The 26165-nt window shown below is 53.6% G+C and overlaps 1 protein-coding gene across 3 annotated transcripts; it reads left to right on the top strand.

The window, feature by feature from the left end:
* Nucleotides 1-822: 822 nt before the first annotated feature.
* Nucleotides 823-23587, top strand: SAPCD2 (suppressor APC domain containing 2). Of its 3 annotated transcripts, XM_038374758.2 has the most exons (6): nucleotides 922-1582; nucleotides 11322-11455; nucleotides 16639-16785; nucleotides 17984-18085; nucleotides 19973-20098; nucleotides 20820-23580. In XM_038374758.2, exons 1-6 carry the CDS (start codon nucleotides 1057-1059, stop codon nucleotides 20946-20948), a joined length of 1164 nt encoding a protein of 387 aa, XP_038230686.1. In that variant the 5' UTR covers nucleotides 922-1056; the 3' UTR covers nucleotides 20949-23580. The 3 variants fall into 3 exon arrangements, with proteins under 3 accessions (XP_038230687.1, XP_038230689.1, XP_038230686.1); XM_038374759.2 differs by lacking the exon at nucleotides 11322-11455 and having other exon boundaries at nucleotides 823-1582; nucleotides 19947-20098; nucleotides 20820-23587; XM_038374761.2 differs by lacking the exon at nucleotides 11322-11455 and having other exon boundaries at nucleotides 858-1582; nucleotides 20820-23584.
* The last annotated feature ends 2578 nt before the right edge of the window (nucleotides 23588-26165 follow it).

Raw genomic sequence — 26165 nt, 5'->3', positions numbered from 1 at the left:
TAAAATAAGATCTACTTGCTTTGTTAAGAACTGTGGACATATAAGTCTACCCATTATGTATCTGCTGTTAGTACAGCTACTTCAGAGGAATAGATCCACACATGACTTTCCTTCTTGTTTGTAAGGGCAGGGCACACAGGGGAAGCATGGCATTCAGGCATGTAGTGTCCTTTGCTAGGAGCAGAGATGTTTTGGTAGGGTTGCAGCAGAATTTTCTAGGCTGTTACAGATACACATGGCTGTCTCAAGGTCTGGGACAATCTGAGTAAGTTGATGTATTTAAAAAGAGGGGGGAAATGCATAGGTGAGGTTTTAAATGGCTCACTGACACCCACAAACACAGCCCTTAATTGCAGGAGGAAGAGAAAGTTGCAGAAACTTGTTTTACCCTAGGGACAAGGCTTTTGCCCCTGGCTCGGGGTAAGGGGGCCACACCAGCCCAACCTCAGGGCATCCTTCCCAAATCTAGGGCTCCGGGTGGTGGGTGAAGTTCAGCGATGGGTGCTGCGAGTGTCACAGCCATAGGGACCGCTAGTGTGTAAATGATGGTGGGGACATAGAGGTCCTATCCGGACTGTTCACAAAGGCGGCCCCTGAGCTCCCTGTTGTCTGAACACACTAAAAGTTGGGGATTTGAGTGCATTGATTAGGTAGAAAATATTCCCCTCCCCGGCCTTTCCCCCATGGCGGAGAGAAACCCAACGTGAAGGGCGGGTGAAGAGGGCGGCTGGGGGGGATCTCGGCGCCCCATTGTAGGGGGCTCTCTGGGTCGGGTTAGGTTTTAAATGACACCAAGCTGCAGGGCTGGCCTGCCGCGCTGGAAAATCAAACCGGCCCGCTTCCTCCGCAGCCAATCAGCCTGCGGGGCTGCCCAGCGCCAGCCAATGAGAAAGGAGAAGGGTAATGAAGTGACGTCAACCGAGAGGGGTGCCCCCATTCAGAAAAAAGAAAATGACATAGAGCCGGGGAGCGGAGCCGGGCGGCGTTCCCCGCGGAACTGGGTGTAACCATCTCCGGCGCGCCGAGCCCGCGGCTGCCCCGGGGTCCGCGGCCCCGATGGCTCCGGAGCGCGGGGCTCGCTCGCTGCCCTGCAGCACTGACGGGCTGCCCAGAGCCTTCCTGCAGAGCCTGCGGACCCTCTTCGACATCCTGGATGACCGGCGGCGGGGCTCCGTGCACCTGCGGGAGATCGAGTCCCGCTGGCAGGGGGCCGAGGCCCGGGAGCTCCCCCCCGGCGTGCTGGAGGGGCTGCGGCAGGCGGCCCCGGCCAGCGGCTACCTCACCTTCGAGAAGTTCGTGCTGGGGCTGCGGGCCTCGCTGCTGAGCCCGGCGAACGGGGGTACAGCGGCCCGGCCGGCCCCGGGGGGGTGCGACCCCCACGGCAAGGCGCGCCCCGCCGCCCCTAAGGGCGGGCCGGGCCGAGGGCCAGGGGAGCCCAGGCCGCTAGCGGAGAAGGGCGGGTACTCGAGCGGGCTCGCCGGCCGCTCCTCTCGGAGCATGGAGAAGATCCCCAGCCCGCCGGGAGCCCCCGCGCACCGGGCCGAGGGGGACCGCGGGGGGCAGAGCCACGGCAGGCGCAGAGGTGAGTGCGGCAGGGTCGGGAGGGTGGCTGGAGAGCCGCACCCCGGGGTGGGGGGTACCTGCGCCCCGCTGGGGCTGGCTGGCTGGAGCCAGACCCGCTTTCCTCTTCCCACGCGGCTCCTGGGGCCAGAGCCTTCCCCTCGGCAGCTTCCGCGCAGGCTGCCTGTCCCTCCCGGCCTCCGGCTCGCCGTTGGAGTCGGCTTGGCTGCTGCGCTTGGACCCCCCCAGCGCTCCCTCTGCTTGTGCTCACCCAGGTGTGGAATGGATTTTGTTACGTGCACCAATGCACATAAAAAAATTCATGTGGTGGGGCTGGGGGCTCAGGGTTGGGGGGCTGGGGGTGCAGGTCCTGAGGTGGGGATGAGGGGCTCAGGGCTGGGGCAGAGGGTTGGGGGGCAGGGGGTGAGGGCTCCGGCTGGCGTTGCAGGCACTGGGTTGGGGCTGAGAGGTTTGGGGTGCAGGAGGGTGTTCAGGGGCTACAACGGGGAGAAAGGGCTCCCAGCAGCAGCACCTGGGCTGTGGGGGGAGAGGCGCCTCTTCCCTGCCTCAGCAGTTCTGGGGGCTGGGGCTGGAAGACTGGTGCCTCTCCCCCAACCCTATCAGGTCTGGGCCAGGGAAGCGTCACCCCGGCCATGCTTGGGGCTGGCCACAGCAGAGTTGGGGTCGGGGAGGGGTGCTCTGGCTGCAGCAGATTGGGGGCTGGGTAGGTGGGGATGCGGGGGCATCCCGGCCACAGCAGGTCCCTGGATAGGTTCCTTGAGCACCTGCGTGGTGCTAAATAGGCAGCTGTGTGGCCACGCAGCTTACAGGGAACGTAGCCACCACCTTGTCTTGATTAATGCCCTCACACCACCCTGGTCTGCAACTCCCAGCCTGACTGGTCTCTTCTTCTGTGCCTGCACAGCTGTAGTTGAGAGCCATTTTCGATTTAAAGGAGTAATTTGGGGATGGGGGTGTCTCTACACGGGCAACAAACAGAGAAGCAGGTGGCAGGATTTGGGGCCCTTGCTCTCGGGCCGTGCTCTGCCACCCGTGCTCACACTGAGTAGCATCCAGCTCCATTGACCTCATTGAGACGACCTGAAGAAGAGCTGTGTGCAAACTCTGAAGCTTATCTCCCTCACCAACAGAAGGTGGTCCAAGTAAAGATACGACCTCTCCTGCCTTGTCTCGCTCATATCCTGGGGCTGACATGGCTCCAACAACACTGCATGCAGAGTAAGGGCCAGTTTGTTGGCCTTTCAAAAGAGTCATTGGAAACTACTTGGCATCTTGAAAAATGGCTTACTCAAAATGTCAGTTACCTTTCCGTGTGAGCAAGAGTATCACAATCTATCCAAAGAGGCTACTCACTAGGAGTAAGGATGGCAGTGTGTGGCTGTGTGGATACCAATTGCCTGCATTGTGCTTCTGGGGTTTTATGTTTTTTTTATTATTTCTCCTTCCCTTTGCCCCCGTCTGCCAGGCTGACATCTGTCTCTCAGAACTTGCATTCTGACAAAACCAAAATAAAATAAAAATGCACCAGATTTTATTGTGATTGAACGTTGAGGGTTTTAAAATCCACCACGGTCTTCAATATATAACTTCTTTTCCCTGCTTGAGGCTGTTCTGGTCCTTTTGAGGGGCATGAATGAATCTGGGAACATTGGCTGGGGGAGCAGGTAAGGTGAGATGCTGAGGGGGACGATGGAATCTAGCCTGGCTCCCCAAATCATGTGGAGGTGTAACTGCATTATTCACATGGAGTGCAGATTACTGGATAAGTGCCATCACGCTCTTGCAGCCTCATCTGCTATTCCTGAAGACTTTGGTTCAGGTTATTTTCTGCTGGGCTCTGATCTGGTCATTGGATCTGAAATATCTGACCCTTTGGATGGTTTTCACATCAAGAAAATGCTTCCTCTGGGGTGGGGAAGTTTTGCTGAATTTCCACAGGTGCCACAGCAGCAATTTCATAGTTTCAAATCATGAAAAGGGCCACTGCTGCTGGATTGCTCCGATAGAGAGGGCAGAAGGCCAGGGTGTGTCTGCAACACCTGCAGCTCTGGTTTCAAGCAGTGCAAACCTGTTTCTCCCTCTGATATAAGTAAACAAAAAAATTCACTCCTTATGGGCCTGATGCAAGCCTATGAGCCAGCGGAATTCTTTTTATGGACTTTAGCTCAGGCTCTGTACTGCATATCTTGCACAATATACACTTGACTCCAGTTTCCAGCTCCCAATCCATCACTGTTGCCTTTTTAACTTGTATTCCTCATCATGTGGTGACTTGTCTGTTATAGGGATGAACAAGGCATGTTAGGGGCTTAACATTAACATGCCCATAGTTGTCCTGTTGCCTAAAGTGATGTAGGTGACATCACGCTGGTAGCTAGAAATGCAGCCGTTCAGATGTTAGTTCAGGTTTCCTGACTGATCGCTGTGTCTTATGTGTCAGTGAAAGGGCCCCTGCTAGCTGAGCAAATGTGACTGAACGAATTGCAGAGTTAAGTTTCAGAGTAGCAGCCGTGTTAGTCTGTATTCGCAAAAAGAAAAGGAGTACTTGTGGCACCTTAGAGACTAACAAATTTATTAGAGCATAAGCTTTCGTGAGCTACAGCTCACTTCATCGGATGCATTTGGTGGAAAAAACAGAGGAGAGATTTATATACACACACACAGAGAACATGAAACAATGGGTTTATCATACACACTGTAAGGAGAGTGATCACTTAAGATAAGCCATCACCCACAGCAGGGGGGGGAAAGGAGGAAAACCTTCCATGGTGACAAGCAGGTAGGCTAATTCCAGCAGTTAACAAGAATATCAGAGGAACAGTGGGGGGTGGGGTGGGGGGGAGAAATACCATGGGGAAATAGTTTTACTTTGTGTAATGACTCATCCATTCCCAGTCTCTATTCAAGCCTAAGTTAATTGTATCCAGTTTGCAAATTAATTCCAATTCAGCAGTCTCTCCTTGGAGTCTGTTTTTGAAGCTTTTTTGTTGAAGTATAGCCACTCTTAGGTCTGTGATCGAGTGACCAGAGAGATTGAAGTGTTCTCCAACTGGTTTTTGAATGTTATAATTCTTGACGTCTGATTTGTGTCCATTCATTCTTTTACGTAGAGACTGTCCAGTTTGGCCAATGTACATGGCAGAGGGGCATTGCTGGCACATGATGGCATATATCACATTGGTAGATGCGCAGGTGAACGAGCCTCTGATAGTGTGGCTGATGTGATTAGGCCCTATGATGGTATCCCCTGAATAGATATGTGGACAGAGTTGGCAACGGGCTTTGTTGCAAGGATAGGTTCCTGGGTTAGTGGTTCTGTTGTGTGGTGTGTGGTTGCTGGTGAGTATTTGCTTCAGATTGGGGGGCTGTCTGTAAGCAAGGACTGGTCTATCTCCCAAGATCTGAGAGAGCGATGGCTCGTCCTTCAGGATAGGTTGTAGATCCTTGATGATGCGTTGGAGAGGTTTTAGTTGGGGGCTGAAGGTGATGGCTGGTGGCGTTCTGTTGTTTTCTTTGTTGGGCCTGTCCTGTAGTAGGTGACTTCTGGGTACTCTTCTGGCTCTGTCAATCTGTTTCTTCACTTCAGCAGGTGGATATTGTAGTTGTAGGAATGCATGATAGAGACCTTGTAGGTGTTTGTCTCTGTCTGAGGGGTTGGAGCAAATGCGGTTATATCGTAGCGCTTGGCTGTAGACAATGGATCGAGTGGTATGATCTGGATGAAAGCTAGAGGCATGTAGGTAGGAATAGCGGTCAGTAGGTTTCCGATATAGGGTGGTGTTTATGTGACCATCGCTTATTAGCACCGTAGTGTCCAGGAAGTGGATCTCTTGTGTGGACTGGTCCAGGCTGAGGTTGATGGTGGGATGGAAATTGTTGAAATCATGGTGGAATTCCTCAAGAGCTTCTTTTCCATGGGTCCAGATGATGAAGATGTCATCAATGTAGCGCAAGTAGAGTAGGGGCATTAGGGGACGAGAGCTGAGGAAGCGTTGTTCTAAGTCAGCCATAAAAATGTTGGCATACTGTGGGGCCATGCGGGTACCCATCGCAGTGCCGCTGATTTGAAGGTATACATTGTCACCAAATGTGAAATAGTTATGGGTCAGGACAAAGTCACAAAGTTCTGCCACCAGGTTAGCCGTGACAGTATCGGGGATACTGTTCCTGATGGCTTGTAGTCCATCTTTGTGTGGAATGTTGGTGTAGAGGGCTTCTACATCCATAGTGGCTAGGATGGTGTTTTTAGGAAGATCACCAATGGACTGTAGTTTCCTCAGGAAATCGGTGGTGTCTCGAAGATAGCTGGGAGTGCTGGTAACGAAGGGCCTGAGGAGGGAGTCTATATAGCCAGACAATCCTGCTGTCAGGGTGCCAATGCCTGAGATGATGGGGCGTCCAGGATTTCCAGGTTTATGGATCTTGGGTAGCAGATAGAATACCCCAGGTCGTGGCTCCAGGGGTGTGTCTGTGCGGATTTGTTCTTGTGCTTTTTCAGGGAGTTTCTTGAGCAAATGCTGTAGTTTCTTTTGGTAACTCTCAGTGGGATCAGAGGGTAATGGCTTGTAGAAAGTGGTGTTGGAGAGCTGCCTAGTAGCCTCTTGTTCATACTCCGACCTATTCATGATGACGACAGCACCTCCTTTGTCAGCCTTTTTGATTATGATGTCAGAGTTGTTTCTGAGGCTGTGGTTGGCACTGTGTTCTGCATGGCTGAGGTTATGGGGTAAGCGATGCTGCTTTTCCACAATTTCAGCTCGTGCACGTCGGCGGAAGCAGTCTATGTAGAAATCCAGGCTGCTGTTTCGACCTTCAGGAGGAGTCCACCCAGAATCCTTCTTTTTGTAGTGTTGGCAGGAAGGTCTCTGTGGGTTAATATGTTGGTCAGAGGTGTGTTGGAAATATTCCTTGAGTCTGAGACGTCGAAAATAGGATTCTAGGTCACCACAGAACTGTATCATGTTCGTGGGGGTGGAGGGGCAAAAGGAGAGGCCCCGAGATAGGACAGAGTTAAGTTTGATAACCAACATGGTGGTAACACAGACTCTCAACTTTTTTTAATTTAGTGTGAACCTCATCTCAACGGAATGATTTATCGTGTGGATCAAGCCCCATTCGTGACTGCTGAGGCCACCTGCCCTTTTGTTTGTGATCCCATAACATCCCTGTTGCTATTACAGCAATTGCTTAAATGGCAAAGAACATTAGGAAAGCATTCCATGTGTACTTAGTTGACTTTTAGTGCTATTGAACTGCTGAACTAGCAAGTGCTCTACATGCCACCTGTAGTTCATGGATCACAGTTCCAGAAGTGCTCCGTTATAGTTTACAAGCCAATCATTTTTATTGTACGTGGTTCTGGGAACGCAGAAATTGCTCTACTGGATCGGACCATCTAGCCCAGCATCCTGCTCCTATAGGGGCCAGCACCAGCTGCTTCAGGGGAAGGTGGAAGAGATCCTGTTGTTTGCAGGCAGTTATGGGATAACTAACCAGAGGGAAAGTTTCTTGTATCATAAAAAAGAGGTAACTGAGGCTCAAATAAATCCAACATCTCATTAGAGAGAGATGAAAACAGACTGGGAGCTTAAGATGAGAAAGTTCATCTGAGTGCAACTTAGTTCTGCTCTGAATTCCAGTAAGCTGTGGAAAAGGTGAGACTCAGAACTTGCTGCAGAGATGAAATGTAGCAAGAGGATTGATTTTCAATTTATTGGCCTTTCAAGTCCTCGCCGGTGAACATAAGAACTTGTGCTGACAGTCACTGAACAGGGTATCTGTGTCCCAGTTTCCCCATCCATAAAATTGAGATAATGGTACTTAAAGCGCTTGGCAAAAGAGGTGAGATCTACTAATGAAAAATATTTACATAAGAAAGGGATGGATGATAAGACAGAAAATATCGTATTGCCTCTATATAAATCCATGGTACGCCCACATCTTGAATACTGTGTGCAGATGTGGACATCCCATCTCAAAAAAGATGTACTGGAATTGGAAAAGGTTCAGAAAACAAAAATGATGAGGGGTATGGAACGGCTTCCGTATGAGGAAAGATTAAGAAGACTGGGACTTTTCAGCTTGGAAAAGAGACGACTCAGGGGGGATCTGATAGAGGTCTATAAAATCATGACTGGTGCGGAGAAAGTAAATAAGGGAGTGTTATTTACTCCTTCCCATAACACAAGAACTAGGGGTCACCAAATGAAATTAATAGGCAGCAGGTTTGAAACGAACAAAAGGAAGTGTTTTTTCACGCAACACGGAGTCAACCTGTGGAACTCTTTGCCAGGGGATGTTGTGAAGGTCAAGACTATAACAGGGTTCAAAAAAGAGCTAGACAAGTTCATGGAGGATAGGTCCATCAATGGCTATTATCCAGGATGGGCATGGATAATGTCCCTAGCCTCCTTTTGCCAAAGGCTGGGAATGGGTGACAGATCACTTAACGGTTACCTGTTCTGTTCATTCCCTCTGCGGCACCTGGCATTGGCCACATTCTGAAGACCAGATACTGGGCTAGATGGAGCATTGGTCTGGCCCAGTATGGCTGTTCTTACGTTATGTTCTTATGCGTTTGTGGCAGGGCAGGGGTTTGAACCCAGAGCTGCTGCTGAATTTCAGGCTAGTGCCTGAACTACTGGCCCATCCTTCATCCCTCCCCAGCTCATGACTCACATGGGATTTGCCCTTGCCATGCTGAAGCTCCTGTCAGTTGTAGTGGCCCCTCTTTGAGTGCTAAGGAGGGGAAAGGGGAGCATAGGCAGGAAAATGGAAACAGGGCAGTTATGTGGGTGGGTGTCTTGTAATAACTTCTATTGCACAAGCCAAACGCTAACCATCAGAGGGTAAAGAAGAAACTTCCCCCTTGGGCAGTTTATGGCATAATTGCCTGGTAGGGGAAAGTGTAAAACTGCCACGAGGCATCTGGCGACAAGGTACTGCTGGAGACAAGACACTGGGCTGCTGTTCTCATGTTCCTGTTTGAACTTAGACTGGACAAGGCACCTATACGTGTTCTGCAGAAAGCAATGCTGCACTGGCAGAGCAGGGGCCTGGATGGCCTAATAGGTCCCTTCCATCTGTAACTGCTGATGAGTTGATTCCTCTCCCCCAGGGAGCGCTGGCTCATATGCAGTATCTGGTCATTAGCATGATTCTTGCTTTATCTTCTGTCTTTCATCTGGCCTAGCTCAGGTGCACAGAGGTCAGTCGACTTGCCTAAGGCTACCCACTGAGTTAGAGGGTCAGATGGGATTAAAATCCAGAGTCTTCGCTCTCAGCAGTGTCCAAATCTGCGGTAGACACAAGCCTGTAAAAGCAGCATAAGCCTCTGTGGTTGGTCATTATCTCTGTGATGCTCTTCCTCCAAAGTGGGCTCCCATATATGCTTCGGGGATTAGTTTAATGAAAAAAAACAGGATTGCCTTCAGGAAAGAGGTCTGTATGCCAAGAGGCAGGGCAAACTGCAGAGATTAAGTGGGCGGGAAGTGAAAAAGTGAGGGGGCGTGAGGGTCTGCTGTGGGTAGCAGGGGAAATTGGGGTGCTGGAGGAAGGGGAGGCAGCAGGAGGGAGGAAGCAGGCGGGCAGCTCTTGCCCTGGAAAGATGGGTACCAGCTTCAGCACCTCGCTGCAGGACACTGGGCACAAGCAAACTCCTTTGTGCTCTCAGGGCTAATCTCGCTCCTTTGGCACTGATCACACCTGGGGCTCATGGGGTGTGGGGGGTGTCTGCTACAAAATCATATGGATGAACTTTACAGCTGACTCCAGTGCTGTGCAAAGTGGCTCCACCGAGAGGAAAACCCATCGAAAGCTCTGTCTCCATACATTCAAGAACTGGTCTCTGTGCTGACCCTATAGCAGATCGGCTGCTGATGATCTGGAAAATCATGTGAGCTTGGGGGTGGCCTGGAGTGCTCCCCCCTGGGCTGGCTGGGGAGGGGATCATAGACCGCAGGAGCCAGGGCAGGGAAGAGGCAAACGTCTGGTGTTGAACAATGCATAACGGCCCCAAGCACGGCAGCTTGTGTTGGAGCCAGTGACTTTCAATGGAGATTAGAAGGGTTGGCAGCACAATCCTGGAGAGAACTAGGCAGCAGGAGTCATTAAGGGTCTAATTGGCCAGGTGGTGACTAATGCAGTGTTTGGCTGGAAGCAGCCTACCCTTTATAGGAGACAAGCGCCAAAGTCTGTCATGGCCCTCGTGAAATCAAATGGGGGGCCTGCTTTATAAGCCCCTTGAATCCCATGTGTACAGCTGACCCACACACCCCTGGACTGACCCACTTCTCTGATCAGGTAGAGCCAGTGGCATGTCCTTGCTCTAATCTACCCTACACAACTTTTTCTGAAGGCCCCGCTCTGCCCGCTCTCCCTAGCGTGTGCTGGTGCATTGGTTGTTGCCAGCCATTGGGGCCGGTGGGCAAGGCAGCCCAGGTCATGGGATCGCCTTGGCCCCGGTGACTGACCGAGAGGGTTTGCAGGAGGTAAACGTAGCTTTTCGTACTGAATGCACCTGACCTGTGTTGACCAGAAAGAAACTGAACCCTCCTGTCTCCCCATGCCCGGCGTGGCTCCATCAAAGGACAGTCTCAAGCTCTGATCCAGTGGGCCCGGCAGGTCGCTTGTGGAACCCAGAGTGGATTCCCCTGCTCCCTGTGCTCCCAAGCAGCACCTTTGCGTAACAAACCACAGGCACCCTTCACCAAAGGTGCCTGTATAATTTAATGGGGTGGCTCTTGGCTGTCTGGTACTCTGTATGAGCACAGGAGGCCACGTGGCAAAATGGGGAAGGATCGATCTGCTTCAGAGTCACTGGCAGACTAAATGTGGCAAGGCCCCTAAAGCAGGCCAGGGGGTCTATGGACAGTATCTCAGTTAGCTGCCAAGCTCTGCTTCTTAACGGAATCTTCCAGGAGAACCTTGGTGGGTCTCGTTTGCCCATCTGACTGGCAACGTGGGCTGCCCACTCTGCTGATGCGACAAGGATTGCCCTTTGATGTGTGGGTAGCTGAGGGTTTGGGTTCTGGGAGGAGGTGGTGTCTGGCATCTGATCTCCCCTAAGGTGGTTCCGTACCAGGGTCAAATATGTTTGTTCTTGGTCCCCGGAAGGGTTCGAGGTTGGATTTGCATGAGTGCTGGCCAGGCACAGATGGTGAGGTGAGGGCTCCTTTCCCCTGCAGTGATCTGGCAGATGTACTCTTCCTTCATTCCCCACCAGGGTGACCAGATAGCAAGTGTGAAAAATCGGGACAGGGGAAGGGGGGGTAATAGGTGCTTTTATAAGACAAAGTCCCAAATATTGGGACTGTTTGTATAAAATCGGGACATCCGGTCACCCTATTCCCCTCTGTAATGTGGGGCTGACTTCTTAAGTTGCTAAACCTGTTGTTGCTGTTGCTAATGGGAGCTGTGATTAATTCTCCACTCACCCCCACCACTCCTAGTTAGAGAAAGTAGAGTTGAGAGTGTTACATTTTCCTCCAGCATTGGCTCTTAGTACAAATGTGAGCATTGGCCAGGTGAGTGGCTGCTGGAGCAAGGCTGAAACCCCAACCTGCAGACTCATCTTTGGTGCTCAGCCAGGACTTTAATGGGTTAAACAGTCTTTTTAAATTTTATTATTTATTTTTTAAAAGGTCTAGAATATATGGAGAAATCCTCTGATCCTCTCGTGTTGGGTGTATGTCCCTGCATGGTGCCCTCTTCAAAACGCGCATGTCCTTCCTCCATTGCAGGTACCGATGGGAAGCCCACAGGACAGTCCCATAGCGAGGGCAACGGCACGGGGGTGGCAGACGCTCGGCGGCATGAGAGAGGTCATGGTGAACACCGGAGACACACCATCACCAACGGGGTGGACTATGGCATGGTAGGGGCCTGGTTACCCAGCCACTGTCACTCCTGCCAGGAGTAGCTGCAATCACTAGGAGCTCTGCTGTCCCACCTGCTGTTTGCTACTTGGTGGATGTACTGGAAGGAGAGCTGTCCAGTCTTGCTCTTGGTCTACCCTAGGTGTTTTGGGGTTACACTTGTCCTACGGGGCAGCATGACCTTGGGGTTTGTGGGGCATTTAGTGAGAGAGTCTGATATTTCTTTTAACATGTATTGCATCACTGCACAGTCTCTTACAAGTCACCCTCTATCCTGCAACATATGCAAAAGGAATGGTCAAGGATGCTAGGTAGCCTGTAAACACCTAATGCTGTAGTGTGATAATCAAACGGATGGGTTTGTACTGCTGCATCTCTGCAGAGTTAAATGCTCCTTTGACTTCTAAATGCTGTGGCAGAGCATGGGGGCTTCAGAACAGAGATTCATGTTTTAGTCTTTTTCTTTGCAAACATAACAGAGAAATTAAATGCCAAGACATATGTTGCCTAGTACAGGCTCAGTTGTACTCTCTGCTGGTGCAGGGATCTGTCTGGGCCCATGTCACTTGAGGATCAGGGCCTTAAACTCTAGGGGCTGGATCATGTAATGTATTAAGTCTCCTTTGCACTAAAACTGCTGTAGATGGCTGGTGGAGAATTTCTCCTCTGCAGAGGACTCTCCACCTTCTCCTGTCCTAGCCACCACTGGCATGGTGGGGAAGGGTTGGAGCACAGTGGAGCAGAGGTCCATTATGCCTGATCCTCAGCTGGAAAGAGACCTTTTGTCAGTGGTCAGTTGGAGTTGCTAATATGCACCGAGGCCAGGGAGCCTGTCCCCTCTCTATGGCCCCAGAGCAGGGTGGAGATTCAGCCCCTGGAGAGCCATGATGTGCAATAGAAGTACCTTGCGTAGATAGAGAGCAAAGTACTCATGATATTATCAGCTCACCCATGCTGCTCATGATCCCAAATCCTGCCTATGGGCAGTTTGAATTAGTAACGTTAATGGAAGCTTCTGCCTTTCCTGTACCTCGTGTGCAATGTAATTTGCATTATTTTATCCTAAGAGTGCCGCCCTGCTGCATTGGTTCTTTCCTTTCTCAAATGCCAATATCTATTCCCCTCCCTCTCCCCCCAGGGCCGATTTGAACGGAGCTGACAGGGCATGTGGGCTGCCTTTGTGCAGAATTGATTATGTCGGCGCAGCGGCTGCCGGCCACAAAACACGCTCTGATTCCTGGCCTGGCCCGCCCCAGGGGTTAGTGGGGACTTTGCACACACGAATTAGGAGCTCATTTGCTAAAGTAAGATGCAGCAGTACTGAGAATTAATCCCCTTTGCTCACTGTGGGAGCTGGAGCAGGGCGTGGGCTATGAAGCACTTGCAGGGGAATAATAGGTGCCTGAGGAAAGCTATGCTTTCTATCTCCATTCAGCCAGACTGGACACTCTGGGTTGCTGTTTCTGGGATGGGGAGGGGCCCTTACTTGGATAGGAGTCGGCTAAGGGGAACTCCCAGACCCCCAGCTCTCTGATGCAGCGTTCAGCACTGTGGATTGCGATCGCCGACTTCAGTGCTCCGTGTTAACATTTGCTAATAGGCGCAGCTGGAGAAGCGAGGTAGGCTGGGCTTGTGGCCTGGGACTTGGCAGATCAGGGTCGATTCCCATCTGCCGGGTCGTGGGCAAGTCCCTTCCCTGGGCTGGGCCTCACTTTCCCCAGTTGGAGCATGGTGGTAATGGCACTGACTGACCACTGGGGTGTTCTGTTTGTCTGGGGTACTTCTCTGACCACCAGCGCCGTAAAGTCTGAGCTCCTCACAGGCTTTACTCTCTCGATCCTGGGAGGCAGGGCAGGGCTATTATGCCCATTTGACAGGTGGGGAATTGAGCCGGACAAACTAAGTGGCTTACCCAGTGTCACGCAGCATGCTTGTGGTGGAGCAGGAATTGAATGCCGATCTCCCATGGCCCAGACAAGTGCTCTAACCACTGGACCAGCCTTCCTCTCCTCTCTCTCGAGGCTGTAAAGTGCTTTGGGAGCCTTGGGCAGAGGATGGTTATTCCTGATCAGCCTAAAAACAAATCCGTCCCTTCCCGGAATACGGATTCGTTGGGTAAAAGGTGCTGGACACCAGAGCCCTCTGAATCCCAAGCACCTTGCTACAGCCCTCTTGTGCCCCAGCAGTGGGAGTGGAGCGTGGGGCTGACCCCCTCACCTGTGTGCGCTGGGAATGGCTGTGCACTGGCCCCAGGACAGCGTGTATCCGGCTGGCTTGTCTTTCACTGAGTCCATCGATCGGCCTATTCCCCGGTGGCTTCTCTGCAGCTGGGGTGAGGCTTTTTACGAGAGGTTAAGCTCATTCATCCATGAGCATCCCGGGCTGATGTGCCCCCCCCCCACCGGTCCAGGCCATCCCCACTCGAGTGGAAGGAACCCCTGCTTCTTCCTCCCACCCTGGAAGCTGCCTCCGCCAGCATCCGTAACCCACCCGCCTCCCTTGCCAGCTGACTAGATGCCTTCCATCCGCTCGCCGAGCAGAGATGCCATTGTCCCACCGGCGAGTGGGATTTTGTCCTTTCCTCCGGTCACCATGGTAACTGGCATGGCCGGGCCCAGGGCAGGGCGTTTGGTGCCAGGCTGCGGACACAGCTGGATGGGCGTCCTCGCGACATACAGCACCCTCTTCGTTCCTCTGAGCAGCAGCCTGTGCAGCTCCAAGGCTTTGCAGTTCTTCCTGTGGGTATGTCCCAGGCAGCCCGCTGGCCTGTCTGCTCAGGTTGTGACTAGCATGGATAGCAAGGGATTGCTGTGGCTGCAGGCGCCTGGCAGGCTGCATGAAGCATTGGGAAGGCTGATAAATCTCCAGTCTGTCCCTCTTTTAAAGAAGTGAAGTGCATGCGAATGGCCTCTGGGATTATGAGCTGAGTCCCTCTCCCTACGTGAGGCTTGCAGTTTGGGGGGCAATGCCCCTCCTGCCCACCCCACCCCCCAACTAAGCCATTCCTGAGTGGGCAGGCTTTGTAGCCACACCCCTTTCTCTGGGTTCAGGGGAGCATCCATCAGGGTTTAGCTGATTGCCATATTTGGGGTTGGGAAAGAATTTTCCTCCAGGGCAGATTGGAGAGGCCCTGGAGGTTTTTCGCCTTCCTCTGTAGCATGGGACATGGGTGACTTGAGGGAGGCTTCTCTGCTCCTTGAAGTCTTTGAACCATGATTTAAGGACTTCAATAGCTCAGACATGGGTGAGGTTTTTCATAGGAGTGGGAGGGTGAGATTCTGTGGCCTGCGCTGTGCAGGAGGTCGGACTAGATGATCAGAATGGTCCCTTCTGACCTTAGTATCTATGAATCTATGAATCTTCCAGATGTTGGGAACCAAATACCCCATACACAGCTTGTGCCCATGAGGCTAATCCACGAGGCTGGTGCCACATCTGCTCTGAAATCTGAGACCCCACAGCAGCATCTCTGCAATACTGCCTGCAAAATGGGAGCTTGGGCTCTCCGAGGGTGACCAGCTGGCTGAGAACTCCCTGTGGGGATCTGCACTATTCACAGTGGGAGTTCATTGCTCGGTCGCTTGTTGCATTGCTGCCATGACGAGTGGGTTCCAGAGAAGCCTTTGTGCTGGGGCTCCTCCAGCGGGCAATGGTGACTCGGGTCAGAGTGGGGTGTTCTCGCTCTTGTCCCCACGGCTGGCTGGCTGCCTCTGGGTTGGATTGCAGCCCCTCTAGAATGTAGCACTGGGGTGGCTGAAAACCTTCCAGTCTGTCCCTCTTTTAAAGAAGGGGTAAAATTAATGTAAGTCACCTCTAGGATTATGGGGGGGAGGTTCCCCTCCTAATCATGCAGCAGTCTTGGGGGAGGGGGAGAAATACCCCAATTTTGTCTGGAGAACCATCTTCTCTACCTGGTGGCAGCTACAGCCTTGCTGGCATCTTGTGCTGGCCGGAGAGAGAGAGGAACCACACTCCCATGATGTCGTGTGTCTGCCATGCAAACAAACATGGGGGAGGAGGAAGGGCATTCAGAGGGGAGACTCTCCCATGACCTGCATTTGGTTCAACCTAGCCGAGAAACCCGCTTCCCATGGAGCAAGAACCTTCTGAGTAGTAGTGATCTGGGTATGAATCTGCTCTCTCGTTGTCGGTCTTCTCGATTTGCAGCAGTTGCATGATGGATCAGACTGGTGTGTCATGGTTCCCATCTCCCGTTAGGCCAAACTCAAAGGACATTGAAACATAATACTGAAAGATATTACATGAAAGATAATACTCAGTCCTGCCATGAGTGCAGGGGACTGGACGAGATGACCTCTTGAGGTCCCTTCCCTTCCTACAATTCTATAAGCTGGGTAAAGGGGCTTTTTGTGGATCTGACCAGACAAACATGTCCATATAACTCTGATCTAGCTAGTCTCTTGGATGCAAGTATGGTGCAGCGGTAAAGGGACACCTAGACTTGCTGAGAAAGGAGGCTCTCATGAGTGATCCCCACCCCAGAGCTTCTGATTGTAGCCAGGCTTCATATTCCAGTGTAAAGAAGCCCCATGCTACAGTTAGGCTATAGTTCTCCATGTCTGTTCTAGGTCCACATCCTCTTGAAGGCTGGTTATAGCTGAATGTGCAGCTGATGGGATGCCAGGGTCCATGAGAAGGGGGGAGGGGGCAGAGACAAGCTTTCCATCCCTTCGCTCATCAGCTGATGTCAGGATGCCCAAATCTGGCAGCTCTTTCCCTAAAGGAAACCGAACTCTTTGCTCCTGCTTCTCTAAAGCTGCCACCGGGGAAAGGGGATGAGCCACCTTTCACCTGTCTTGTCCTTGCAGGGGTCTGCAGCTGGTAACTGAATTCCTGCCTGTGCCATGGCTAGAGGCAGAGCTTCTCCTCTGTGCTTGATGTGGTCATGAACTGGACCCAAATAGTTGGCCCAATTGGTGGAGCCATGTGATCCTCCAATCGGAGCTTCCGTAGGTGGTGCCCTGGCTGGGGCTATCGCTCTAGTAGCTTCTCAGTCCATGTGGTTTAAGTAGCCATTGGGTAGAGGCCAGGATGTGGCAGCTGTCTGGGCACCCCCAGCCCTGGGTTCAGGCCCCATTCCCAGGATGGCAGGAGGTGTGATTAACGTCCCATAGGTTTGGATGGAGGGGATATTAAAGTACCTGGGTTTTGTGTCGTGCAGCTGAAGCAAATGAAGGAGCTGGAGCAGGAGAAGGACTTCCTGCTCCAGGGGCTGGAGATGGTGGAGCGGACCTGGGAATGGTACCACCAGCAGATCCAGACAGTGCAGGAGCGCCAGAAACACCTGGGGAAAAACAAAACCACAAACGTGAGTGTGGGGCTCACTCCAGGGACCGTCTCACCTTTGAGTGCTCTGCTTGGGGGGGGGGGCTGGATAAAGGACTGGTTAAATCCGGAGATTGAAAGACCCCAAGTTCTAATATCACTTCCCCTTAATGATCTAATGGAGACATGGGGTGAGATCTGCAGAAGCACTTGGCACTGACACTCTGCTCCCACTGAAGTCAGTGGAGAGTGGGTACGTGTGGGACTTGCACATTTGGAGGGGTCAGGGCAGCTGGGATCACCTAGCCTGCGAAGGGGAAGAGACATATGACAGGTCACTTCCGAAGGGGAAGAGACATATGACAGGTCACTTCTCTTCCTCCTCCTCTTTCTTACCTTGTCCCACAAATGAGCTAAGAAGTAGCCTGGCCTGTTACAGGGAACCCTGCTTTGCCCAGCCTGGAGCTAACCTGTGGGACTTAATCACAAGCTCAACTCAGCCCTTGTGCCAGCAGGAGTCACTCCTCTGGCCTCAGTGGCATTGCTCCTGCTTCCACCCAGGCAAAACTGTATCCAAAAAGGCAGTCGAATGCTCAGTGGATTGTTTTCTTTTTGGAGAAAGGTCCAAAGCTCTTAGGCCCAGATCTGCAAAGCGATTTAGGTGCCTAACTTCATTCATTTCAGTGGGAGTTAGGAGCCTAAATACCTCTGAGAATCTGGGCCTTAATGATCATTAATCACCCCGATAGCTCGGCAGATGGGAGATAATGAAGGGGATCAACTCTGTGGCATCCAGGAAGGATTCCTCACTCCCTGTGTGTACACGCATACCTATGCCTCCTTGCCCAGCTGGCTAGGTCTGTGCTTATCCTGTCACCCTCCTCTGACGCATGGGGCATTGGTCGTTGCCCGAGGTAGTGTTCCAGAGCAGGAGCAGAGATGTGGCCGGGCCAGGATGGTTTTGTAAATAGAGATGAGAGCCCCAGCAGCCCCCTTGGCATGCGCCCTCCTGGGCTGTCTGGAGAAATGCACGTCCCACCCCATTCTAAAGTCAGCATTGGCTGGAATATTCCCTTCCACCCGCCCAGTTTGCCAGCCAGGCTGGGTCCTGAAAGATGAGTCCTGTGGAGTTACGATGAAGGCCAGAGAGCTCTTGGGTTGTCTCTGCTTGCACATCACAGCAGCATGAAGTCCTAGAGAACTGGCTCCTCATTCCATCTTCCCACCCTTGCATCTTCCAGGACTTCTTCCCGGAGGGGAACCAAAGCCACCTGGGTCACCTTCTACCCAAGCTGCAGGAAGTGAACCACTGCCTCAGAGAGCTCCTGTCCACCTCGGGGAAGGTGAGAGCGCTGTACTGGTAGCACCGGTGCTCCTACTCCCAGGGCTGGCCGTTTGTATCGCTCTCCATTTGATCAATGGGAGCAGTGTATAAAGGGGGCCACCAGACCAGAAACAGAATTAATACGGTCCTGTAGGGATGCCTGGTCCCTCAGCTGAGAGACCAGAGCAGGTGTCTGGAGACTCTTGGACCTAATCTAGCAAGGGTTTAGAGCCCACCTGGTCTATGGGACAGTTGTAGGTGATCAGAGGGGTGAAGCAGGATTTAGCAGGATTCAGAAAGGGGTTAGCTGGTACGTGGATAGTTAGAACATCCAGAGCTATAACCCTGCCTCCTTCAGGGCTCCAGCCCCTTCCGCTGGATCTGGCTGCTGTCAGAGAAAGGCCACTGGGCTAGATGGACCCCTGGCCTGATACAGTTGGATAATTCCTCTAGTCCCAGGTAATGAGCAGTGACTCTCTGGCATGTTCTAGCCCATGGCAGGGCTCTAGAGCGGGGGGGGACAAACTATGGCCCACGGGCCAGATCTGGCCTGTCAGGGTTTTCAATCTGGCCTGTGGGATTGCCAGCCCCGTGGTGTAGCGGGGGCTAAAGCAGGCTCCCTGCCTGCCCTGACCCCGCACCGCTCCTGCAAGCGGCTGGCACCATGTCCCTGTGGCCCGGGGTGGGGAGGGTTCCGTGCGCTACCCTTGCCTGCAGGCACCGCCCCCCGCAGCTCCCATTGGCTGGGAATGGGGAACCGCAGCCAACGGGAGCTTCGGAGGTGGTACCCGCAGGTGAGGGCAGTGCGCAGCGGAGCCGTCTGCCCCACCCCACCTCCAGGAGCTGCTGCCAGACATGCCGGCCACTTCCAGGAGCAGCGTGGGGCCAGGGCAGGCAGGGAGCCTGCCTTAGCCCTGCTGCGCGGTGCTGCCATCCCGGTGCCACTTGACGTAAGCAGCGCTGGGCCGGAGACTGCACCCCAAACCCCTCCTTCCCCCTGCCCTGAGCCCCTTCCTGCACTCCACCCCACTCCTGCATCCCAACCCACTGCCCCAGCCCTCTATTCATGGCCCTGCATACATTTTCCCCACCCAGATGTAGCCCTTGGGCCACAGAGCTTGCCCAGCCCTGCTCTAGAGACTTTAAAACAAAGTCTCTATGCTGTGGGAGGACAGACCCAGATTGCAAAGGGACCCAGCGAGATCAGTGCTGTGGGGCGGGGCTGCAGATGCCTCGGGAATGGGAAGCCCTGCATCCTTGGGATGTAACCCAGCCGCTGCACCTGTCATGTCACGGCCAGTTTCTTTTCCTCTCCTCCCTCTTTGCTGCCGAATGTGGCTCTTTCCACTGCTCTCAGGCGAGTAGCCCCCTGATTCTGGGGTGAGGGTGAGGACGGGGAGGTCTGCACAGCTCAACGAAACCCTGGTGCAGAGGGTTGGTGCTGAGGGATGAGCTCCCTGGCTGCCCCACCTGGTGAACGGAGTCCATTGGCACCATGCTTCCCGCGGGGGCCCCCCCCCCCCGGCACCCTGCAACTTGCTGTGGGTTAAGCGATGGGGTCGCAGTGCCCTCTGCAGGCTGAGCTGTGTATCGACATGCCAGGCTGACCTGCATCTAGTGGACCAGTCAGCGAGGCATCAGCCCCCAGGAGGGCTGTGACGGGTGATCTGCATGGAGAGCCCAGCCCTGGCCCGAGGTGGGGGAAGCAGAAAGCTAGTGGGTACAGACTGCAGAAAGATTTCAGAGTAGCAGCCGTGTTAGTCTATATTCGCAAAAAGAAAAGGAGTACTTGTGGCACCTTAGAGACTAACAAATTTATTTGAGCTCAAATAAATTTGTTAGTCTCTAAGGTGCTACAAGTACTCCTTTTCTTTTTGCAGAAAGATTAATTCCCTCTCCTTCCCAGCCTCTGAACTCCTCCTCGTCGGCGTTGACCAGACAGGTCCCTGCTGCCCCCACGCTGCCTCCTGCCCTGGCAGGGCCCCAGCAAGCCATCAGTGTGCTGAAGGAGCAAAACCGGCTTCTCACCAAGGTGAGGGGGTGGGGGAGCTCACCCCACTGGAAGAGGGTCAGGAGCTTGGAACTGGGGCCAAAGGAAGGGCAGGGGAACTGGGAGCCAGCCCCTGTCTCAGGCTGGGAGCCAAAGGAACGGGCCCTTCAGGGAGGAGGTTAGCAGGGGGAGAGAGGAAGGCTGTGGGAGTGGGATCCAGGCCTAAGAGAAGGGCATAGATGAGAGGGGAACCCTGCACAGCAAAGATACTTGGAGCCCCCCAATTAAATGAGGCTGCTGAGTGGTGTCGTCCTCTGGTTCTGCCATCTCACCACAAGGCACATGGAGCCTGGACAGCTCAGGGAACTGAGCACTTCAGCGGGAGGCCACTGGAGTCCATCTCACTGAGGCTGGTGGTGGTGGAAACCTGGTGCCAGTTGACAGCTCTGGCCTCTGTGAAATGGGCCGGGAGGGTGGGGGCAGGTGTGCCCGTCGTGTGACCTGCCTTGTAGACCGGCTAAGCGGGGACTGGTGACCAGGGGCTGCAGGGACAGCGGGGGGAGCTCATGCTCTGCAGTGAGAGCTCTGGGCCTGTCGCTCTAAACTGCCTGGGGTTCTCACTGGCCAAATGAAACTACCTTGAGTTGAGGACATCCAGCTGGTCAGCCAGGGTGTCTGGGGAGGGGCAGGACCCTGGGGAGGGCTTGCTGCCCACGGGGAACGCTCCCCACTCTCACCAGGGCTCTGCCTCCTTCCTGTGCAGGAAGTGACCGAGAAGAGCGAGCGAATCACCCAGCTGGAGCAGGAGAAATCCGCCCTGATCAAGCAGCTGTTTGAGGCACGGGCCCGAAATAACCATGAAACAAGCCAGCTGGACTCCACCTTCATCTAGCCCCCCTGCTGACCTCCCACACCCAGGCCAGGGCTCTGGGGAGAGGCTGGGCAGGGACACTGCTGCAAAAGCAGCCCCAGCCAGCCTAGCTCAGATGCCAGGTCTGAGCCTCCATGGGGCCTAGGCTTATTGTGGGTTTCTATGGGGCCGTGACTCCTGCCCAAGTCTCGTTGGTTCCCTTGCTCCTTGGTGATGCTGCGCCTCATTTCTGGTAGATCTGGAGGTGCTAGCAAAACACCTGAACAGATCCCTGTCTGATACCAGAGCCTGTCCCAGGCCTCCCTTGCAGAGCTCTGACACCTCCCCACATCTGTGCACTGGGTTGTGACTGGATGGCATCTCCCTCTCGGGTATGCTGTTGCCCTTCTGCCTTGGAAACTGAGCGGGGCACCATGCAAGTCTTCCTGATTCATTTCGCTTGTGGTGAGGGAAGCACCATACTCCAAAGGTTTTCTCCTCCTTCCAAGTGCTGTTGCTGCAGCTGTACAGTACGCGGGAGGGCTGTTATGGTCTCAGCCCCTTGCATGACATGGCTGAATGCCGGCTGCTTTCCGAAGAGGACTGTGTATTGCTGTTTAACGCTCCTGTTGGCATCTAAGGGGCACAGTGACCACTCAGAGGCTGGTCCCTCACGTGCCTAACCCCTCACTCCAGCACCGGGCTAACTTGAATGTCCATGGTACTGTCCCAAGATCCACCTGCTCATGACACCAAGACCCTATTTGCAGTAGCTGGTGCAGATCCTCATGGCATGATAGTCCCTCTCTCGTGTTTGGAGTAGTGATGAAATAGTCAATGTTTACACTTCAACTGACATTAAGTTTTGGGGTTAACACCTCAGTGAGATGAATAGGGCAGTTCCCAGCTCTGAGCTACTGTTCCAGGCTGCCTGCAGGGGTAAAAACTGTTGGTTGGTTGGTTTGAAATGCACAAGGGAGCAGCTAGCAGGGTCCTGGAGCCAGCCCACTCCGTCACCTTGTGTTACCGAACAAACTCAGCTGGAGGGCAGGATGCAGATGGACTGTTCCCTTCCCTCCCCACTTCTGCCTGCCTTCTGAGTGGTGAAGAAATTGCTGCTTTGCTGGGCTGAATGCTGCAATCACCTTCCCAGGGCATGACCTGTTTACAGGGGTGGGTGGGCTTTTTGGAAGCATGAACCAGGAGGGGCAGGTGCTGCTCAGGGTATTTCCCCTCACGTTTCTTTTCATACTCCTGATCAGCGCAGAACTGTCCAGGATGGTGCCTCGACCACGCAGGGCCCTGGCATCATATTGCTCTAGCAGCATCGGTGACACTGAAGGACATCGCTGACCCCCATGAGTTGAGCTGCTGTTTCCCTCTCCTCTTAATGTGGCCCCCCCTTTCCATTCTCCCGTCATTCATCCTCCACGCTGCCACCTTCCAATGGGGCAGAAAGGTGGCCTTAAGAAAAGCCTCTTGTAGCTGCTCCCTGTGACTCCTCACCAGCCATAGGGCTGTGCCAGAACATGGTTCTCTCTGGCTCAGGCATTAACGAAGCTGCCAGCCACCTGCTTCCTCCACCCACCCCAAATCTCAACCTAGGTGCCTGTACAAACTGGAATGGATCTTAATGTCCCTTCCCCCCCCCCCCCCCCGCATTGCACTGAGACAGCAGTTTGACAAACCTTCCTCTGATCTACCTGGCTGACTGAAGGCCATAAACCCAAGTCCTAAATAGACTGTGAACAATGGTGGGAAAGGAGGTGACTGCAGCCCAGAACTGTGTGCAGCAACCCAGCGCAATGGGCCCCAGTGCTGACTGGCAGGCAGGGTGTTGCTGTAATGATATCACCTGGTCTGCACATATCAGAACAGTGGGTCTCTTGCCAAGCACCAAGGAATATTGCTCTGCCCCCTCTAAGGCAAGTCCCTCTTAGTTTCTGGGGAGAGCTGCACTGGCAGGAGGCCCAGTTGCTGAGAGTCAGATCTGTTGATCTAGCAGGAGTGAGATCTCTGGGCCTGGTTTTGCTCTCCTGCCCATTCTCTAGGCTTCGCGCCCTCTGCTCCGCAGAGCCAAGCTGAACTCGCCATTCCTGGTCCTCTGGTTCCTGGAGCTGTCACAGAACAAACTTAGTAAAGCCAGGGGTTTCAGGCTATGAGATCACCTTCCAGTTCTGTGCTTAAGTGCATGGAGCCTGGTGTGTGTCTGTTCACACAACAGGTTACCCCTTGGACCTTTCGTTTGTGGCTGTTTCCATCCATCCCCTCTCACGAGATGTTTGCGCCTGGCCCTGCTGCCTGGGGATGCTTGTTTTTATTCCTAGGAGGGGTTAAAGAGGGCTCCAGTCTCCTAGCCTGCCCTACCTCCCACTGCTGCTATGGGCATTATGAAATCCCTCTTGTCAATGTTTACAGCTTGGCCTCTGTAGGCAGCTGCCAGCAGCGTATGTAGCAGTAGCTGAGCTCCTTGGTGAGTTTTTGTATTGTCTAACGACACTTGTGATAGTTCACAGGCTTTTTTTTCAAATAAAAAGCAAAAATAACACCAGGGGTCTGTGTTCTCTGCGATTGATGTGCGGTGACAGCTGTGGATGCAGGCACCTTGGTGAGCTAGTCCCATCTAGCAGGTGCAGCTACTGTGTTGGGGGACAGCGACCCTTCCTGCAAATGCCCCCAGCTGCTGCCGGAAGAGGGAGCCCTGCACCAGGGAGCTAGTGCTGGATGCTAGGCAGGGTGGGGCTTTTGGCTGGGTTTACGTTCCATACCGTCAAAGCTGCCTGACGCAGGCTGAGGTTGGAAACTGGACCTTTGTCGCTGCGGGGGGAACGGAGGGGAGGAGGTGGAACCAGGACTGATAACAGGCTTTCTTGCCTCTAGTGCTGCAGGAACTAAGGGGTGTACGGGTTGACCTGAGATTGCTGAGGTGCAGCCAGGGGTGCAGGGGCTGCCTTGTTTGTGCCATCCTGCCGGGCTTCCTGGCTGATGGGGTGACACTGGTGACACCAGGGGTGGGCAGTAATTTTCAGAAGGGGCCACTCCACAGATGTTGGTAAGTTGTCACGGGCCACACATTTCTACTATATAAATGGAGGGGGCCCGGGGTTTGGGAGGGGGTTTGGATGCTGCCCACTTTTGGGATGGCCTTGCCCGGCGTCGACAGCGCTAGGTCGACGTAAGAATTCTTCCACTGAGCTAAGGACTGCCTCTCGGGGAGGTGGCTTACCTGTACCAATGGGAGAACCCCTCCCGTCCGTGTAGGCAATGGCTACCGTGGTGCTGCTGTGGCATTTCACATGTAGACAAGCCCCTTGTCTTGTTAAGACCCACAGCTGTGGATCAGGGTCTGCTTGCAGCATGGGGTGAAGGGGAAGCTTTCAACCCAGTAGCTGGGCTATGGTCAGCAGCACTTTGGGCTGGAATTTTTGGGCAAGGCGAGGGAGGGGAGGGGAAGGGAAGGGAAGCAGGAACAGTAAAGCGCAGGCTTGGAAGTGACCCTCCCTCCTGTTAATTGTCATTCACACCAGCACCTCAGTCACCTCCCCGCTTGGTCCAGGCTATTACTGAGGATCCCCTGGGCCCCATACAATCTCTGCAGCTGCCCTACACTCATCCCCATGCCCAGCCATAGCTGCAGTACAGCGATGCACCTTACAGTGCACTGGGCTCAGCAGTGGACTCGGACTCGCATCCCGAGGGTGGGAGAAGTGGACTCCACCACCCGCTCCTGAGAATTTTCTGCCTTTGGCCCCGACAGCGGTGACGGCAGGAACTCATCAGCTAATCTCAGTACACTTCCCATGCCCTGCCACTTGTTCCGAGATCGGCCGGAGAGAGGAGGAAAGATCCCTCCGGGAACCGGGGACTCCCGCGTGGCTGGGGAGCCCTGTTGTGACTCATTGAGCCGGGCCTGCTTGGCAAGCGCACCTGGAATTTGTTACAACATAATCAGTGCCAGGTGAGTTACTGGCCCACTGACTCACTGCTGAACTAGGGCATTCATTCCTCATTGCTTAGAGGACTGGCCCAGCTGGATGAAATGTACAGGCCAGACCCACAGAACAGCTACTGTATGGGCAGTGCCAGTGCACACTTCTGCCCAGCCCCATCCGGCTGCTTCAGCCCTAGGAGCGAAAGGACAGGGCCGCTTCCATGCCCACTGTGTCCTTGGCCTCTGCTGGACTCAGAGTTGGTGCCTTTGGTGATAGGGTCCATGAGGGATGAGCTGGAGGTACACAGGCTTTTCAGCCAGGTCAGTGCAGAGCCAACAGGAGGCCAGTTTGGCCACTGCTATGAAACTGCTCTCAAATGGACAGGTGGCCTAGAAATAAAAAGGCTCTTAACAACCCCCACTCCCCCCCAAAGCCAGCCTGTCCCTCAGGCCTTAATTACAAACACTTCAAATGAACTGATCCCATGCCTTTGAAGTGGCACATAGCCCTAGGAGCTCAGCCTATCCTGTATTAAAGGATAGAGCCTGGTCCCACTGTGAGGTGAAGTATTATGCCATTTTAAATGGGGGAAACTGAGGCACAGAGGTGACTTAACAAAGGTCCCACAATGAGTCAGTGGCAGAGCTGGGAATAAAATCCATCTCTCCTGCCTCTCAGCTCTGTGCTGTAACCACTAGGCTATTCTTACCTCACACAACAAATCTACAACCAGCCATGAAGGTTTTGGGGGAGGGAGGGCGGTTGTTCATGTATCCTAGCGGAGAACTAGAAAGCCAGGCTGGCCCCAGGACTTGCTTGGAGCTCAAGAGACCAGGGTTCCCTTGTCTGCTGTGCTACAGATTTTCTGCATTACTTTGGGCAAGTCACTTAATTGGTCTGTTTCCCATCTGTAAAAGGGACATGTCACAGCTATGTTGGCAAAGATGGTGAAGTGCTCCCCTCTGTCTGTACAGCACTAGCACAATGGGACCCTGGGGCATGACTGGGGATAATACAAATTCAGGGCCAGGTCAGTGTCATCAATTATTTTACACAGCAATCTTGCCCCAATATGGCCCAATGGGTTCGCTTTTGCTGTATGGGTTCTACAGACAAAGGAATAAAGCTGGCACTCCATCAAAGCCCATGGAGCTGCATCCTCCTTCACCAGGTCTGACCAGAGGCCTGTGTGTCTGGGTTCATGGCCCCTAGATCAGTGCTACTCCAAGTGGTGGTCCGTGGACTGGTGCCGGTCCGCGAGCCGTCGGCTACCAGTCTGCGTGCACTGGAAAAAAAAAGTTGTCGGTCTCCCACATCAGATAGCTTG

The sequence above is a fragment of the Dermochelys coriacea genome, chromosome 16, assembly GCF_009764565.3.
Source record: "Dermochelys coriacea isolate rDerCor1 chromosome 16, rDerCor1.pri.v4, whole genome shotgun sequence".
Classification (NCBI taxonomy): Eukaryota; Metazoa; Chordata; order Testudines; family Dermochelyidae; genus Dermochelys; species Dermochelys coriacea.
This window is presented reverse-complemented; position numbering and strand designations above follow the sequence as displayed.